The following is an 18,432-nucleotide window of genomic DNA, read 5'->3' on the forward strand; positions in this document are numbered from 1 at the left end:
AATTTACAAAGTCATTTTGTTATTTGGTTAAATGTCTCTCGGCCATATTCACCTCAATTAGGTTCTTGCACGGCAGCCTCTCAGCTCATGTCGATGTAAAACACACCTGACTGTGGACCTCATCTATTGCAGACTTGTATTTTGGTTGACTCTTGACCATCCTGACCAGTTTCTCTCAGCAGCAGGTGGATTGTGGCAGTGACACAACAGTTGTTTGTACAGCTAATCTTGGGACCTGTGACTGCTTTGAAATGGCTCCAAGTGACTTGTTCAAATTAATGATGAGCTCTTTCAGATCAATGCCGTTCTCCTTAAACTTTCCAATTGTAGTGTGTGTGAGTCTAGTGCCTGTAGATACATGAATGTATAGAATATATGTACATTTACCAATAAATTGATATATGATTTAAGGAATCATCAAAGTTCAGCCTTATCTTAGGGCAATGTTTTTTCATCCTCCTTATTTACATTTGTTATTAATTGTAGAGATTTTTATTTCCCTAACGTTATTTTGCATAATGTCGTATTTTATTTCTTAATGTCACTTTTCATATCTATATTGAAGACTCGATAAGCCACAATCGCACTATTACAATAAATGAAACTGACAATGAAATACATACTCTACATACTTCAAAAATTATATGAAGAGGAATGTTTGAAAAAAGGATATTAACTGACATATATATACTTCTCAATAAGTTAAATCAATTAGATTTGCCCATGTGTCATCAGAGACAGTGCCAGGATGATTAGACTGAAGAAAGGAAAGGAAAAAGGCCTCCAAAGATTCTCCTGAAATACTTTCTTAAAGGTAAGTCCATGTTACACACACATTAGATCAGAGTGCTTCTTGGTTACACTGAGGAGAACATGGAGCATATGAAGGCCTGATGATGAGTCATCTTAGTCGCTGACAAAGGCAGCTGGGCATGTTTTATTACTTATCCAGGAGGATGCTGCTTTCCTTCTCACCTACATAAACGTACCTGGAACACTTTCATTATAGAAAGGATGAAGTTGAAACAAAAACAAGAACAGCAAAAGATTGAACAGCAGCCTCCACCTTAGTTACACAATCTAATAAAGAAAAAGGCATGGTAAGAAAAAATATTCTGGAATGTGGAAATTACTTTTATATCCATCAGCAGTGTGTGTATTTCTTACACGGTTCAGATGAAGATAAAGAGTGTATGTACAATCAACACTATTGTGTTTGTGTAACTTGTTAGCTGGCTCTGTTCTCTAACTCCTCCAGCAGTGCTGTGACGATGCCTACAGCGGGCTTCCACTCCTCCAGCTGCTTCACCTCCTGGATCTCCTCTTGTTTGTCCAGGAGCCTCTTCTTCTCTGAGTATGGCACACTATCAATGAAGGAAATACACGTGTTCATCACATGTTCATCACATGTTCATCACGTTTTCTCATCTCCTCCATTCTTCCTGCGTGTTCTGCTCTTCAGTTGTTTGGTGTGATTGTTTGGAATTGAGTCACGCTTTAGTCCTGAGTGTGTGTGTGTGTGTGCAAGCATTAAGGCGGTTTTTACCTCAAAAGAGAAAAGAGCAGTTCTCTGAAACTCCATTCTCTGGAGTTAGATGTAATACGTTCTTTGTTCAGAATAATACGGTACGGATTAATACTGTAGCTTTCAACTCACTGTGTCTTGGCAGACGACTGCAGAGGAGTGAAGGTGTCTGCTCTGATATTTGTAGGTCTGAAACAAGAATCAAGATCAGTTCAGTCTAAGTGGGTCGGTTCTGAAACAGCTGGTGATCAGGATTTATCAGATTTGACTCATGTCAAATGTAAATAACATTCTATTGACTTCAGCTCTACTCCACTTCACTGATAAAAATGTAAACTGCGCCATCTGCTGGACAAATGTCTGCAGCTCCTCAGCTTACAGAGGAGATGGGAACACAGGGTTTGGGCTTCTTCTGTGGCCAACAAGGTTTCACCACATCCACCAAAATGCATGCTAGATAGAGTTTTGACTCAGGTTGCTATTCTAATGTCACATGATGATATTAAGTATGGTACCTCTTACCTTTTAAAGGGTAACTCCACTAAATTTACACACTAAAGTCTGTTTTAAGGTCTTGGGGAGAACAACTGCATATGAGAGAAAAATAGTATAAAGCCCAGAGGAATGCTGCATGTAATTAAATACATTTCCTCCCAGTTTGTTACATTGTGGGTAATGTAGGTGCCAGCAGACCACTCCTGAAACACCGTTGGACTCATTATGGACAGTTTAAAAATAAATGATTACAATTGTTACAGCAGAACCAGAGATATCACTTTTTTCCCCACGCATTTTTCTTCCTTTTCAAGACCTAGCACCTACACTAGCCAGTGAGTGACATCACAGGAGGCAATTTATCGGATTAGATGCAGCTTCCTCTATAACCACAAAAGGCTTTATGCTACTTTTTTCACATATACAGTAATCCCCAAGACCTTTAAACACACTTTAAATATTTAAAATTGGTGGCGTTAGCCCTTTATCTTTACAATAACTGTCTATAAAAAAACACAAGAGACAAATGTTGATACTGATTAGTCCACACAGCCCACTAACAGTAGAAAACACATCGCATTAAACACATGAGATCAAAAACTGTACTGATCCTCACTCAAGGAGAAAGAGTGTACAGGAAGTTAAAAGACAGCATTTCAATGGAGCACTTCCTTGTTGCTGGGAAACATGAGTGGATGCAGTGCTGGTATCTTGCAACTAATTACTGTAAATGTGTATTTTGTCAAAGCTGTCATCACTATGCGTTTTGCTGTATTACTGTTAACTGATGTTAACACTTGTCTCTATTCTGAGATACTTACACAATAACCTATTAGGTTTTATTAAACTGAGGAGCTAGACAAGCTTATAATACATTATACTGTTACACACCTGTATGAGCTGTAAGGTACTGTTGAGCCTAACTTGTGGAAGTCGGGGCTGTACTCAGGGGAGCAGAAGGGTCTGGCTCCAATAACAGCGTGGTGGGGGAGCACAGCTGTAGGTAAGACATGGAAAGAAGCACATGCAGCTGAATATTTACTTCAGTCACATTTGGAATAACACAATGCCCTAAAGATTAGTTACTTACTACAAATGACATGGAAATGTCTGGTACATGGTAACATAAACAATTGGATTACAAAAAGTAATCTAATCAAAATGTTTGGGATCAGTTGTGGCTTACTTGAGATAATTTTACCTTGTACTTAAAAATGGACGCAACCACAATTATTTGAGTTTCACAAATATTATTTTTCTCTTAAACACTTTTCAATGCAAATAAAATACATTTTGGATATTTGGATATGTGGACAAACCACAGGTGTACTTTGTGATTTCTCCATCATGTAGGACACTGTTTGCTGCTGTTTTTTCAATCAAAGACAACTTGGAAACGTGGCTCTTATATCACAAGAGGAGCACTCACACAAAATGTGTATCTTTTATTTCAATTGTAAATAAAAATGTAATAAGGTTCGGTTTCCCATAAATCCAAACAAAATGAAATGATACCACGCCAGAGTTAGAGTTGTCTTGTCTGAGAACCATGCTAACATATATGTTCGTATTTAACATGTTTGTCAGATGCACTTTTCATGAGTTAATAGAGCACTGATTGTCATGAAATATTTCACTTCTGGTGTGGCAGTTTGACCAAATAATGATAATACTGAAATATTTAGCAAGCAATTATGACAATGTAACTATGATCGGTTTACACATTTTTCTAATGTAATCTGGGCTAATTATAGTGACATATTCTTGTAATCTGATTACGTTTATCCAATTACATGTAATCTGTTATTCACAACCCTGATGACTGTGTATTCATTGTTAATCATTAACTTTATTTATAAACATGAATATATCTCAAATAGAAGCCTTACATCAACCATGTGCACTTGGATTCAATCATCACAGCCCACAGGTAATGTCTGGTTTGTTGTAACTTAGCTGAGAGGGTTCATCGAATACTAAGCAGCTGCTTTCGATGGACTCACTTTGTTCTCTCTGACTTTTGAAGACTTCAGTGGTTTTGGGTGGCAGGTCCCGCTGAGTGCAGGTTCCCTCCGCTTGCACTGTGTGAGGGGCGGGCTGGTTGAGGCTCGGGTTCATCATCCAATCATCTTGTTCCTTCCGCTTGATGTTAGCATCTAAACAGGGTAGATATTGTTCTGAACCTGAAATACACACATCAGAAAGCATGTGCCAAAGTGCTCCACTGACAACTCCAAGCTTACCCAGGAAAACCATTTACTGGGAAACTCTAGCAAAACCAGTTGCTCCCCTGATGCTGACTGTTGGCCAACATTTTAACTAAAGAAACCCCAGGTGTGAACCGTACCTGCTGAGACTGCATGTCAGACAGCTGCTCCTGAGAAGGAGTAATGTAGGAGTAAAGCTCTCCCTTGCATAAATAACGATTAGAAAACAGTGCAGAAAAAGCTGCTTGATTGGACAAAAAGGATTATTAGTTGCTATGCAACACCATTTGAAGTGCCGACTGGGAATTGAGCACATTATGGCCTTGGCCCCTTTCCAAACAAAAAATTAGAGGCTATGCCAATTTCTGGCAATGCTGCCTTCACAAACGAGCTGTAAAAAGGCCAGCGCTGACACATATAGCTTATCAGAGCTAAAAATGAATCCCCAAGGCAGCTGATAGTGATGGCCCACTGCTCGCAAACACTTTGGAGGTGCACAACCCTGAAAATGTATTCTAAAATGAGCAGTTCACAGAGCTTCAGTAGATGGATTCTAATGGGGCTCAATGGAACCAGAGAACAAGGTCACAGCTTTAGAGGTCAGTCACGTCAGGTAATGGTCACATACAGCAAAGTACACATGATACGTTTACTGGAGTCCCCTTTGCTTTGCCATGGTTACGTTCCAGTAAAGACTGACTGCTGGGGAGGGACTTGTGGGTATTGATTTGTGTTAACAGTAGCCAAGAGTGCAAAATGTGCGCTTCCCCACCTGCCATGGAGCTAAATGCCCACCACCAGCTTGGCTAGCAGCTACCACTGAACACGGCTGGATTTGGACCTAACGCGACAGCCCCGGAGAAGATGGAGGTTAGTTTGACAACAAAGAATACAGTACCGAGGAGATTTTCGTGCCAGATCACCCCGAGGCTGACTCAACAAATAGGTAGTGAAATGGTTAGTGATCACTTTAGCAGCAAAGCTAGCATTATGAGTTCATCAGGGAACTACATGAATCATATGGCCTCAGTCGTTCTCGGGGGCGGCAAGCAGCCTTGGCCCGAAGGTGACACCGAGGGGCTGCTGGTTAGCAATAGTTAATAGGGGGGGTTAATCGGCCCAATTTCCCGATTCGATTCGATTCCGATTATTGAAGTCTCGATTCGATTACAAATCGATTTTCGATTATTAACGATTATCGATTCGATTTTCAATTATTAACGATTATTGATCTTCCATTTAACATCAGTCAGCTGCTGAATTATTTTACCTATCTTTTGAGTAACACCTCACAGCACCTTCAATATTGTATAGTGTAACTGTAATATCAAAATTATTATTTTTTAATTTGTTTTAAATGTAGTGTTTCACTGTTAAAAGAAAGCTGCCAAGCTCAGCAGCCGGACTCATGTTAGAAGCATTGTTGGTGACGAGAACCAGGGCGTGTTTCTCTATTCCCCACTCGTCTGCCATTGCTTTGAGAAACTCACACATATTTGCGCTTGTGTAGCTGTCATCCATAGCTTTCGTCTGAAGTACGTAGGACATTAGCTTCCATTAACTGCTGACATAATGAGCTGTAACGGTCACATATGAGACTGTAGCTCTGGATGTCCAGGCATCGCAGGTTATTGCTACCCTGTGAGCAGAGTTGAGGGACACTTGCACGGAAAGGTTTGTCTCCTTGTAAAGATTTGGAATCGATTTAAGTGTGAAAAAGCTCCGGGATGGAATAACATATCTTGGCTCCAGACGGTGGACCATGTAGCGGAAGCCAGTAAGAGGAGTACTCCAGTTTGTATTACTATTTCAAAAAAAAAAAAAATTATTTTTTTTTTTTTAAATTCGATTTTTGGAAATGTAATAATCGAATCATAATCGTCAATGTTATAATCGTGATTAATCAATAATCGATTTTTTTCACCACCCCTTATAGTTAACAGTTCCTTTAACAACAAGTTACAAGCTATCTGGCAGAGAGGATGAGGCAGATCAGCAGGAGGACGTCAGAAAATACTTTCTTCAAAATATATGTTTCAGCCAAATCCGTGAATAAAATTGTTGTTAATGTTGTGTTTTCATTTGAATTATGAAACTGTGTTCTTGTCTGGTATTCCCCGAGCCCCAGTCCCCCTGAAACACACACTGTGTGGTACCAGGTAGGTTAAAGGAGAACTCCACCCATTTTACACATCAGGTTCAGTTTACTTGTCGTACGACTACTTCTCTGAAGTCTGTTGCATTGTGGGCATTTTTGGCACTATTGACAAAGAGTCAAGATGTGTCAGCCTCTGCTGCATTGCTCTTTCTGCAGACAACTCAATAGTTGTGCAATGCTACATTTCTGCAGAAAACCTGTAAATCATAAAAACTGCCAATTGCACAGAAGATTCTATTCAAATAACAGTAGTAGGAAGAGTACACTTGACACCGTGTCAAATATTAGTAGTGAGCCTGTCTGCTCTTGTCACCAGCTGTAACACTCAGTCGAGTATAAAACTAGACTCCATTGAGAGATTAATCGTTCAGCATCCACCTATTTGGAACAACTGTATTACATCATGATGTTTTCTGTGGTTTTCACTCCCTGTTAACCAGGAATTAAAGAGTTTTCATATCATGGAGAGGCTAAAAATATGATTGGCTCAGTGACAATTACGATTCAGTATTAACATCATTTCAGTTTTAAAGATTATGTCGTGTTGGGTAGTCTGACCAGAGTCCTGCCACCTGACCTCAGATACAGCATCGCAAAGCTAAAACGCACAACAAAACCAACAGAGATTTGAGAAAAATGCTGAGCAATGACGCAGCAGTATCCTTAATCTGCTGTGTCACTAGTTGCTGTGCAGACTCCTCAGTCTGTCTGTCTGTCTGTCTGTCCTCACAGGCCTCATGTCTGTCTTTTACTTTGAGAGCTTTGACACAAGAACCTCTTGACGACTCACCGAGGGGCTGTCAGTGCTGTCATATCTCCACATGTAGCGAGGAGGAATAACACCGTGACAGCGTGGTGGCGTCACAGAAACAAAGACGGATCCTGGAGTGACTTAGTAGCCCCCTTCTGTTTGTGCGAGTGTGCGAGTGTGTGTGTGTGTGTGTGTGTGTGTGTGATGAGCTTGAATAGGATCTTAGCTGCTTGAGAATGAAAAGCTGCACTGCAGCACTGTACCGTCTCAGGAGGTGCTGAGTGACGGGCTCAGGTGTCAGACTACAAAGCCCTCACCTGAAGATGTTTTAAAAGACGGCAATTTAGACTTCTGCCTTCATATTTTTTTTTATTTGCTTGAGCATTTTATTTATGCTGCGCAGAAAATAGGAATGCAAGTATGATGCAATGAACTGTAAAACTGCCTTCTACTTGTTGGAATCTTTTTCACAGTTTATCCCCCCATGTATGACAACTTAGCCTTTTAATTAATCATCTGTTTAATTTAAGCTAGGAGGCTGATCTGTGAAAGTGCTCAGCAGAGAGATGAATACACAAGACAAGTGAACACACAAGTGCTTTCTGAGCTTCACTGTAACTCAGTCCATGATTACTGCAGCTGTTAGCTGTTATTTTATCCTCCTATTACTATAAGGTCCAGTGACCTGCGGTGGGAGCGGTCCATCATTTAGAGGTGTGCCTAACGTTACACTTAGCTTACTTACGGGTCGCTCCGGTGTTCACTGGCCGGTGTCCCCTTTGCGGTGTGTCACGTCACTTTAACTACTCGTCAGTGAAAACGAATATGTCTAATAAAGTCAAGGTCATTACTCAAGACACAGCGCTGTGTTTCTGTATTGTTTTACCGGCCGGCAGTGTGTCTGTGCCGACACACCTGCGACTCCACAGTCAGAGGGAGCAGTCACAGCTAAACTGTCACGAGCAGCTGTTGCTAGGCGACAAGGCGCCGGCGTCAAGTGAGGAAATCCGGTTATAACACGGCTTTCAAAATAAAACGGTTTTTTTTGTTTGTTTGTTTTTAAACCATAAAACAACGGATTCTCTTCATTGTTACATCAACATCGGCAGGATTTTTTTTTTATATATATAAAATCTGTAAAACCCTCAATTACACAAATGTAGCTGAAGATCACCCCAGTCTCAGAAGAAGGCAGTGGATCCTGATGGCTCCTGGTCCTTCACAGAGTATATCACCTTCTATTTGTTGTACTCTGTCCGACTTTGTAAACTATTACAAACTATTAAGTTTTACTTAAGTATTTGTATTATAAAGCAAAAAAGCAGCCCAAATCCTTTATATAGCCCTGCACATGTACACTACACCGTGCACTGTGGGGTCTGATCATTGCCATGGCTTATTATCCCATCTGATAGTCAGCATTGTTTTTGATTAGGCTATTGGAAACGTTGATTTTTAAAATCACTGTGCCATAAAGTAGATATATTTTAAAAGTGCCACATTAACTCCGATGCAGCATGCAATGTATAAAGTCACTAGAAGTTATCAAGTAAATGTAGCTTTAAGTAAAAAGTACAATGAAGTGGAGTAAACATAGCAAACAGAAATACTCAAATAAATTACAAGTACCTCAGAAATGTAGGCCCACTTAAGTAAAGTACTCGAGTAAACGTGGTCACTGTTGCATTCCATCACTACTGTTTCTTAAACTTTTTATTGCTTAGGCTGTCATTTCCTTCGCCAGGGAGGTAGTGTTTTTTGCACAGGTTGGTGTTGGTTGGTTTGTCAGCAGGATCACACAGAAACTACTGAAAGGATTTACATGAAGCTGGATGGATGATGGTTCTCGGCCCAGAATAGAACACACTGGAATAAAACCTGTCCGGTTTTGGTGTGGAGCTAGATAAAGGGCCGGATCCAGTTTTTTTTATTTTTTTTATTTTTTTTACATTTTGAGGTGTTTTGGTAAGTTTTGTTTACTTTATCAGGGAATACGGCATGGATCTTGATGGGGAGAGAAATCAGGCATATTTAGGTGGCTGGTATCTGTGAGTGAGTGCAGTTTGCTGTGGATCCAGAGCAGACAGACATGTTTCCCAAGGTCTGTGAGGTTTCTTTTGCTCTATACAGTTGCAATTACAGGCAGTTAATAAACGCGTCAGAGGGTGGCGCCAGTCTCACAGTTTAAACACTGCCTACTGTACTCCTCAATCCCAGCAGATGTTCAGTGTCTTTGAAATTATCAATGAAACAGTGGGCTGCTTTCCACTCACTGCTCCCCAAATCTGAATCACTGACTGTAAGGTAATCATCTTCTGGGTGTGTGCGCTGTTTTGTGTATAAGACAGTATTTCAGTCAAGTACGGGAAACTGCCTCGCTGTAAGTGGTCAATCTAACCAATTCTTGCTGGTGTGTTACCAGTCAGCAGTCACACTGATGCATGATGGGGCCATCAATCAATTTACACGGATCCGGTTCCAAAGCAAAACGCACGCTCCAAATTCTGGAGCTGACCTTCATATAAGTCCCTGCAAAAGTAGAATTTGAACACACGCACAGACACAGACACACACACAGACACACACACGCACTGGAGCACACCGGGCGCTGCTCTTTTAAATCCACCTGTTCACGCGCCTTCCTGCGCTCTGATAGGTTTGTCGGGGAGAGAAAACAGCATTTATTACCGCCGTGAGCATGAAGTGACGAGGAGCCCCTCTCTCTCTCTCGCAGCACCATGACAGCACAGACACAGCACAGCTGCTCCTGCCGCGGCTGAATGGATTACCTCCACACGCACCTTCTCCTGGATGCTTTTTTTGCGCAGAGCCTCCTCTCATTAGTTCCCAGTGATCTCTGAGAAAGCCCGCTCGCCTGTGCCTGCGCTCACCGACACCGTGGACGCTGACCGCTGGGCACGCCGAGCGCACTGATCTGAGAGCAGCTTTTGACTTCAGAGTCGCATCACCGCTGGCTGGCTGAGATTTTTCTGCAACAATTTGTTGTGAGGGGCGAAGTCATGGTGCCGGTACCGCATCGGCTTCTCATGGCACCGTGAGAACTTTTCTTCCAGACTCCCCCTTTTTTCCCCCCTCTTTTTTGTTTTTAGATGTTTGTCAGACGGATCGTGCTTCTTTGGGAAATTAACCGCCGTTTCCGTTTTCAATTATGTTCACTTTTGCTGCCTTCTGCTACATGCTGTCTCTGGTCCTCTGTGTGTCGCTGATCTTCTTCGCAATATGGCACGTAAGTACCTCAGAACTGGTGTATTTCGTTTGTCTTTTACGCGCGTCGATGGTCTCGTCACCGGGGATTTGTCAATATTAGACGCGCAGGTGTGCTAATTGTGCGTAATAGCGACAGACAGCCTATGGCCGTGCGCACGGATTCCTTTCAAGTCTATATTCCCGTAGCTTTAACATCACAGGATCATCTATTTTTGCAGATATTGTCCTCCACACGACAGGTGCGCACCTGTGTCTCCTCCTCCTGCTCCATCATCCATCCGTGCATGCATCCTTCTCACCACTCTGTCACAATCTCACCAGTCTTTCCTCCTATTTTGGCTACTTTACACATTCGCGCTGACCCAGTTTGATTCTCAGAAATGCTGGCAACCCTCCTGCAGCATCCTACATCAATTAAACAGCCTTCCTTCCAGATCAATTAGGGAATCTTGTAGAGTGTAATCTCCCCCCTCTCATCTCTCCGCTCTGCTCCCTCTGCCTTTAATCAAGCCTCAGCTCAGCCATACACCAGTGCCAATATGACTGACTGCATTATGTTATTTGAATAATCAAATTATTTGCTCCCTGAGCAACATCTCCATCATGCAGGGCCTTACGTAAAGACAGATTTGGGTCAGGTCTTTCAGCCAGTTGCCCCCCCCCCCCCCAATCTGCCTTTTGCATGGAAACAGCAACAGACCTGATGCACTTGGGATGACTGATCCTCTGGCAATTACAGCTAATAGTCGGTCTGCCTGTCTGTCAGACAGTGGCCCATGTGTCTGCTCACAGAGCAGAAATAAAGAGACCAGGACAGTGAGTGCACACACCCGTGGCTGTAGGGTGAGGACTGTGAGCTTATGCAAAGAAGATGCAAAATAGACCAAACACGGCACCTTAATGATGCTGTGACTACTTCACCGGCAAGGAAAACATCTCCATGTGTCCTGATTCATGATAGAGAACGAGGAAGCACAACACCTCCTTCAGATCGGTCTGTGATGTGTTGGAAGGATCACAATGGAACACATTATTCTGTAGCTTCAGCAAATAATCCACATCGCACCAGGCTTTATTTTGCATTCTGCTTAAGATGGCAGAAAACAGTGGAGAAGCCTCCTCCACCGAGCCCCGCGATCGCCGTGACATACAGACAAGCAGCATAATAAGCTGGGGCTCCATACTGCGAGGAAACATAATTAGGAAGAGGCTGTGAGGTGGGAATACGTGGAGCTGTGGAAAGCATTCAGCAGAGCCGAGGCTGCACATTAACACCAGCCACCTGCCAAATGCTGGGAGAGTTTGGCTGGAACTCCCTCACTTCTATCAGCCGTGCTGGCAGCTAGCCATCGCTCCATCAGTGCTTTTTCTTCACCCCCCCCCCTTTAATTTCAACAACTCATCTGGTTTCAAAGAACTGCTAAAAACACTAGAAACCCTGCTGCCACAGTGGCCACTTGACCAAAAGGTTAGTTTTGCAGTGCATTGCTAAAAAGAGCAGGCATGCAGAGTCAGACTACCCCGGGTTAAAAATCGAGCTATTAATAAATCGAGCCGGTGTAAATGAACATAAAATGACAAAGGCCACAGAACAAGCCACAGAGAAAGGACAACAGGAATGAAATGAGTAATGAAGGGCTCTGACTCAAACATATTACCTGTCCTGTCGGCAGGTAACGCGAGCGCCCGAGTCACGGGGGTCACAGAATGACAAACGACTGCACGGAGACGGACTTGAGCTGTGATTAATTGGCCATAATCAATCAAGCCATGTTAATTAGCTCATATGCATGTTCCTTATCTCCTCCCGCTGATAAATCTTTCATTAACTTGTTTTGAAGTAGGGAACGCTCGCCGAGCACAGCTGACGGCTCTTTCATTCTCTTATGAAGCCATTCTATAAGACCTCTGTATGGACGGGAAAAGAGGAGGACGTGTCGGCTATCTTTGGAATATCTAATATCATTAATCACTTTCCTCTCCGAACAGCCCAGGACTCACCGTAGGCTAAGGTGTTAAGTAAGAACATGTCTGGTGATGAGGAAGGAACAGAACTGGACCGTGGCAATATAACGGTCCCTATATACTGAATTGAAGTCACTATATACTGAATAATCTGGTAGCACCGGACTTCAGCGGGAAGTAACTAAATGCATTCGCTGAAGTACAATACCTTAACACCACCGGAGGCATTTTCCCTGCTATGCTATGTTATGCTTTTGCAGCACCCAACAGCGAATGGAACATCCCATTAGATTTTAAAAATAGAGCTTGCTGACAAACATTTCACATATTATGACGTATAATATGACATTATTTGCGTTGTCAGATGGTTGCGGTTAAGTTAAGTTTAGGCACAGAAACTACTTGGTTAGGTTTAGGAAAAGATCATGCTTCAGGTTAAGATAGCTGTATTCAGTCATGTCACTTAAGTTCCTAATTACGCACATGTTTAGGTGGAATTCAAATCATTACTTACATGAATCTGACTACTGAACTTGTATACTGACTAAGCAGACGTAAGCTTGTAGCAAACTTGCAAGGTGTGACGCTGATGAACCTTAGAATTTACTAGGTACTGCAGGTCATTTCCTTAAATCTCTCCTTTTCTCTCTCCAAGTGTCTGTATTAGATATATTAAGCCCTTGATACACTGATATGTTTTCAGTCTCTAAAATTCATTTGGCTTTTGACCAAGCACACCTTACAGTACAAGAAGAGGAGAGCCAAAATGTCAGTGAATTCCCTGAAATGATGTGCTGCTGCTGTATACTTGCATCTGTTTTCTGGTATTAGCCAGTAAATGTGCAGAGTGAGCTGTGCCAATTTGCTTTTCCAATCGTCAGTATTAATGCGCTGAGTTGAGCCGGCCAACCCGTAACAGTCTGGACACACTGGGTACCTGTGTACTGCGTGGCGGCTGCATTGCTGCTGCAGCACGGCTCCTGCCCAACCTGATCTGTTTACACGGAGTTAAACTTCTATAATTATCGATAAATGTGGAGAGGTGATTTTCCTTTACCCCGCTGAAAGAGCGAGAAAGCCTGACCAGACGCTGACCTGACAGCTGTTCCTGTAAATCTTTCTGATTTTCTTTTCTTTCTGGTCATGATCAGAAGACAGAGCTGGTTCAGCCTCACTGAAGCTGTAACCACCAGTGTCCGGTAAGGTTACCTTTTAAAAGTAAGCCATTACATTACAAGGTTACTCTTATTTAAAAGTAGCTTGTTACGTTGCTGCGTTATCCACTGAGAAAAGTAATGCGAGCACTTGTCTCTACCGTCATGTTGTAGCCTTCTTCACAGCCCACAATCAGTAACTCTGCAGCCTAATAACAGGAATTTACAGCTCTAAACATCTGACAGACGCATACAGTACTCGGCACAGCTGCTCCAATGAAAACAATACAACATGAGCTCTTATAGCCGAGTATATGATGTTTCAAAATGGAACTAATGAACGCGTAAACCACAAGTGCTTACACAGAAACCATACATCACAAATACGATGAAAGTGAAGGGCTTTTTTTTTTTTTATCTCAAAACACATTGCTACACACGTACTACATAAATGCATTTAGGCATTTCAAACACACAGACTCACCCAGCCAATGTTCTGATCTTTCTAGTTTACTTTACTCCAAAAGTAGCGAATATAACAGTGGAGAACAAGTTTTTCTGTCTGTTAGTCGGTTCCTTTCGGGGGTAAGACCAAGACTTCCCAGGATAAAAAGCCTCTCCATGGGCGCACTGGGTGGCAGTAATATTTCCAGTATCAGATAACCTTTAACTAAATGAGGGATTATTCTGAATTGCAGAACTAATGCGTTACTTTAATCATACCAACAGAAAGGTAATCTGAGTACTCTAACTGATTACTTTGTAACACGTTACCTCCATCAACTGGTAACAACTGGCAACGCTTTGTGTGGCCTCGAGAGTGTTTGTGTGTGTGTGTGTGTGTGTGTGTGTGAGTGAAACACTAGAGATCCTCAGCGCTATTATGAGAGATGAAAAACATTTTTGGATCAATATGACACCATGGTGCAGCAAATTAGACTTTGGCGGGCTGCCAGAGTCTCGTTAATTAATAGGAAACACTGCCATCATTTCTCCCCCTTAAAGTGCATTTTTCCAACCGACGTAGACTGTAGGTTTTTAGTGGTTTTGGCAGCTCAGCAAGATGTATTTGTCCATTAGGAATAATGTATGCAATATTGATGATATGCATGTCGTAGTATTCTCACTGCGAGATATAATGACACTTTGAGTGGTTCACTTCAAGCCAGATGCGGCAATCGGCAGAATCAATCTGTTCACACGGAAAGCAACACCGCAGTCACCCGTGGGAGCGCTCACGTAAGTGATTATGAAGCCATTTGTAATTAACATACAAGGGGAACTGCGACCTCCCCCAAGCCGCGCTGCTCAGCGCTCTGACGGTCAGACTCTGCTTGACTGATTCTCCTCCCATGTAACCACACGCCTAATGTGCTCTAAGTGTCATTATAGCTGGAAGCGAAACACGCTGTCCTCTGGAGCACCTCTGATAGATGGGAAAGCCCCCTGGAGCAGATATGATGTGGAGGTTGTCCTGGTAGAGAGGCAGAGGGCAGAATGTCAAATTGACACCATTTACGCTTTAAAGGGATATTCCGGTGTAAGTTTAATCCATGGTCTAAATCACCGTGAAACTGTGTTACACTCCCTCTCGAGAGATCAAGTTAGCAGACCGCTAATTTACGGAGTTTTATCAACCTCAGAAACGACGGCACGACAACAATACACTGCAGTAAATGGATCCAAATATAAACCGCCACCAAAACGCCACAAATAATGCTCAGAACAGCACCAAACTTCAGCAACAGTACAAATAGGGTCTCAGCACATAGTCCGGGGCATCTAACCTCCGCTAGCTTAGCTAGGGAAGCTATTGGGATGCTAAAAACAGACTTCAACTCTCCTCCATCAGCTTCCGGGTCGGGGAAGTCCCGACGCGACGATTTCCAAGTGGGATTAGAAATTTACTGCAATGTATTGTTGTCGCGCAGTCATTTCTGAGGTTGATAAAACTCCGTAAATTAGCGGTCTGCTAACTTGATCTCTCGAGAGGGAGTCTAACACAGTTTCACGGTGATTTAGACCATGGATTAAATTTACACCGGAATATCCCTTTAAGCTGGGTTTTGTGTTATATTGTGGCACACTGGTATTTAGTGCACAGATGGCTCTGTGAGGTATGAAAGCATGTTTTGTATAGATGGAGCAAAAACAAGGCTATGTCCCCCAGAAGGATCGAGGTTTAGTAGTAATTTGACTTATTTCAATGATACCACTTATTAATAAGCCACTTACTTTGAGTTGTCTAGACATTTAATCAGGAACACATCATACTGAAAAGGCTGCATAGGTCGATTGCCAGTGACTCCCAAATCAACATATTAAACAACATTATCATTGCAGCGTACCAGCCACAGGTGTACTGGACCTTCATTGTATTGTCAACACTTACAATAATTACAACTTACAATAACAACAACAACTTGGTTAGGTTTAGTAATATTTTATGTTTCTTTGTTAAATAATTAAATCATTAATGTAACTTAACTTTGAGCATATGTAAGTTAAAATAACTCACCGTTAGCTTTTGGGTTAGGATTAGGGTTTCCTGGGTGAGGGTAAGGTGTTTGTTTAACCCATCCATTCACCCAAACCTTCATTTTACGCAGACTTTGTCACTGTTCAACTGGTGACGTTACCTTTGCTACTGTTATAATAACCATGGCCACTAGAGTTTGCCGTATTAAGCCGCTGTAACCATCCACCTGTTTGTTTTTCTGATAGGGACCTGCTGGAAAATGTCTTTAGGCTGATGTTTAGCCACAACCTTTTCTTTTACAATCAGTTTATCAGGAAATCGTCTTTATTTCTTCAATAGCATACAGACCATAATCTATTCATAGGAGCCTTATTAACGTCAAACAACAACATTAGAACTGCAGGGTTGATGGATTATCAGAAAGTGATACATCCATATGAGCATTAATAATGGATGACCAACATTACCAAAATGGATAAACACCAGCTGGGGGGACTTTTTCACAGTTTGGCAATCCAAAATGTATTCTACTCAATAATGGTTTCTCTGAATGGTCTGTGAAACAGGAATACATAATTTACCATGAAAAAAATGCTCAATCACATTCTTACTAAGTGTTAGATAAGAAGATACCTCTGTTATTTGTACGCTAACGACAAGCTACAGCACGCGACCATTAGCTTAGCTCACTCCAGGAAGGCACAGGCCTAACCAAAAAAGAATGTAACGCCAGTAAAACTATGACTTATTGTTTTTTAACTTTGATTTTGAATGAACAATACATAATGTGTGAATAATTTATTTATTTTTCCTTCTTTTGGATGGAGCCAGGTTAGTCGTTTCCAGTTCCTTTTTCCAGTCTTAAAGCGAAGTCAAGCTAACCTCACCCCCTGATTCTAGTTTCAAATTCAGAATAAAAACATGAAAGTGATGACGACCTTCTTATCCTACTCTCAGCAAGAAAGCTAATCAGTGTATTAGATAGATAGATAGTAGCACTGTGTTAAAACCCAGTTTCAATAACATTTTATATTTTAATCAATATTATATGCTTATATGGTGCATATTACATATATTCCTATTTAACATGATATTCACAAACTAACCGATAAACCAAACCCACTGGTTGGTTTCTGGGGTTTTGAGCAAAATGTAATGAAGTTGTCATGTGTAGTCTTATCTCTGTACTGTGCCCAGTGGGTACTCACGCGACAGGATACATACATATTGCATAAAGAATGGGAGGATTGGGAATGCCAGCTGGAGCTCCCCATTCCTGCCCCAGGGCCCGGTTTAAATTAATATGGCCTCGGCAGCAAATGAACGATGCTTTTCTTCCATAACCTCTTTTCTCCTCAACCCTTCCCTTCCACCTGCCTTCCATTTATTCACTTAAAATACCTCACACAAAGCAAACGCTGGTTTAAAATAACACCGAGGCGACACTACACATCAGGATTTCACGCACACGCGGATTTGGAGGGGAGCAGCTCAGCTAGCATCGCACTTGGCGTCGCTTCCTCGCCGAGCGTGACTCTGCATCACACTGAGATTCTGACAAGTACAGGGCGCTCGCAGGTTTTAACAGAGGTGTCGTGTGAATAATCGCTCGCACTGAACAACCATAATGCTCCCTCATCTGTTACTGTCTCCGTGGCGTTCTGATGATGGAGCAAAATACGTTTTTTTGTTTGTTTGTTTTTTCGAGTTGCTATGTGCAGGACGGAGAGAGGAGCTTCGGGATATGGGACAGTCGAGAAAGACTGTGGAAATGCATTGAGAAGTGAGATACAATGCGGAGGATTTCAAATGGCAGAAGGTTGATTTAGACACAGATGTGAAAGTGTGGAAGAAAGATGGAAACCGCGAGCGATGTTTGGCCGAGCACGCTTTGTGCCACTTCCCCCAGCCTGCCAGAGGCCTAAGCTTGTTCCCGTGATCTGTAACGCCTCGAACATCTACTGTAGGGGTCTGCTGGGGATAGACCGGGCAGACACAGTCACGGGGAAGACGGATGAAAGGGGGTGAGCAGAGTCTGCTGAAGGAGGGAGAAAACGACAGGAGCAGTGAAAGCGATGGGATGATGGAGAAGGAAAGGGGGGAGAGGCCGGAGACACTACTGACGTCTCTCACTGGGTGTTAAGGCCAGGACAGAGTGGACTGCTTGGGGAAGATGACTGGAGCGGAATGTAAAAATGATGATCAGACATGAAAAAGGAAGAAAAAAATGCAGAGGCAAAGCTGCGAGCAGGCAGCGATACAGATACAGAGATCAAAGGAAGACGGGGCGATAGATAATGAAACGGAAGTTGTGTGTGGGAAGGCTGAAGTTTCCTGGAGAAGTCCTGAGACGGATCCAGCTTTCCTGGCGGTGAAGCACGTGATGACACGCGGATACAAAGAAACAGATAAAGAGAAGGATGAAATAATTAACCAGAGACAGAAGAAGACAGACCACTTTTAGTCACAG

General features: G+C 42.4%; 2 protein-coding genes across 3 annotated transcripts in view; one reads left to right on the forward strand and one right to left on the reverse strand.

Annotated features, from left to right (window-relative positions):
* Positions 1 to 1,111: 1,111 nt before the first annotated feature.
* spats1 (spermatogenesis associated serine rich 1) lies at positions 1,112 to 8,109 on the reverse strand. 2 transcript variants are annotated; one of them, XM_030404701.1, is made up of 5 exons: positions 7,882 to 8,109; positions 4,024 to 4,203; positions 2,912 to 3,017; positions 1,658 to 1,714; positions 1,112 to 1,364 (listed from the first exon to the last, which is right to left on the reverse strand). In XM_030404701.1, the coding sequence occupies exons 2-5, from the start codon at positions 4,139 to 4,141 to the stop codon at positions 1,229 to 1,231; spliced, it is 417 nt and encodes a 138-aa protein (XP_030260561.1). In that variant the 5' UTR covers positions 4,142 to 4,203; positions 7,882 to 8,109; the 3' UTR covers positions 1,112 to 1,228. The 2 variants fall into 2 exon arrangements, with proteins under 2 accessions (XP_030260561.1, XP_030260560.1); XM_030404700.1 differs by lacking the exon at positions 7,882 to 8,109 and adding an exon at positions 5,000 to 5,021.
* Positions 8,110 to 9,560: 1,451 nt separating this feature from the next.
* Positions 9,561 to 18,432, forward strand: part of cnih3 (cornichon family AMPA receptor auxiliary protein 3) — a 96,681-nt gene continuing 87,809 nt past the window's right edge. Inside the window, 2 exon segments of the mRNA XM_030405838.1 lie at positions 9,561 to 10,285; positions 10,288 to 10,383. Coding sequence (XP_030261698.1) covers positions 10,247 to 10,285; positions 10,288 to 10,383 — 135 coding nt within the window. The 5' untranslated portion in view covers positions 9,561 to 10,246.

Source organism: Sparus aurata, chromosome 22 (genome assembly GCF_900880675.1).
Source record: "Sparus aurata chromosome 22, fSpaAur1.1, whole genome shotgun sequence".
Classification (NCBI taxonomy): domain Eukaryota; kingdom Metazoa; phylum Chordata; class Actinopteri; order Spariformes; family Sparidae; genus Sparus; species Sparus aurata.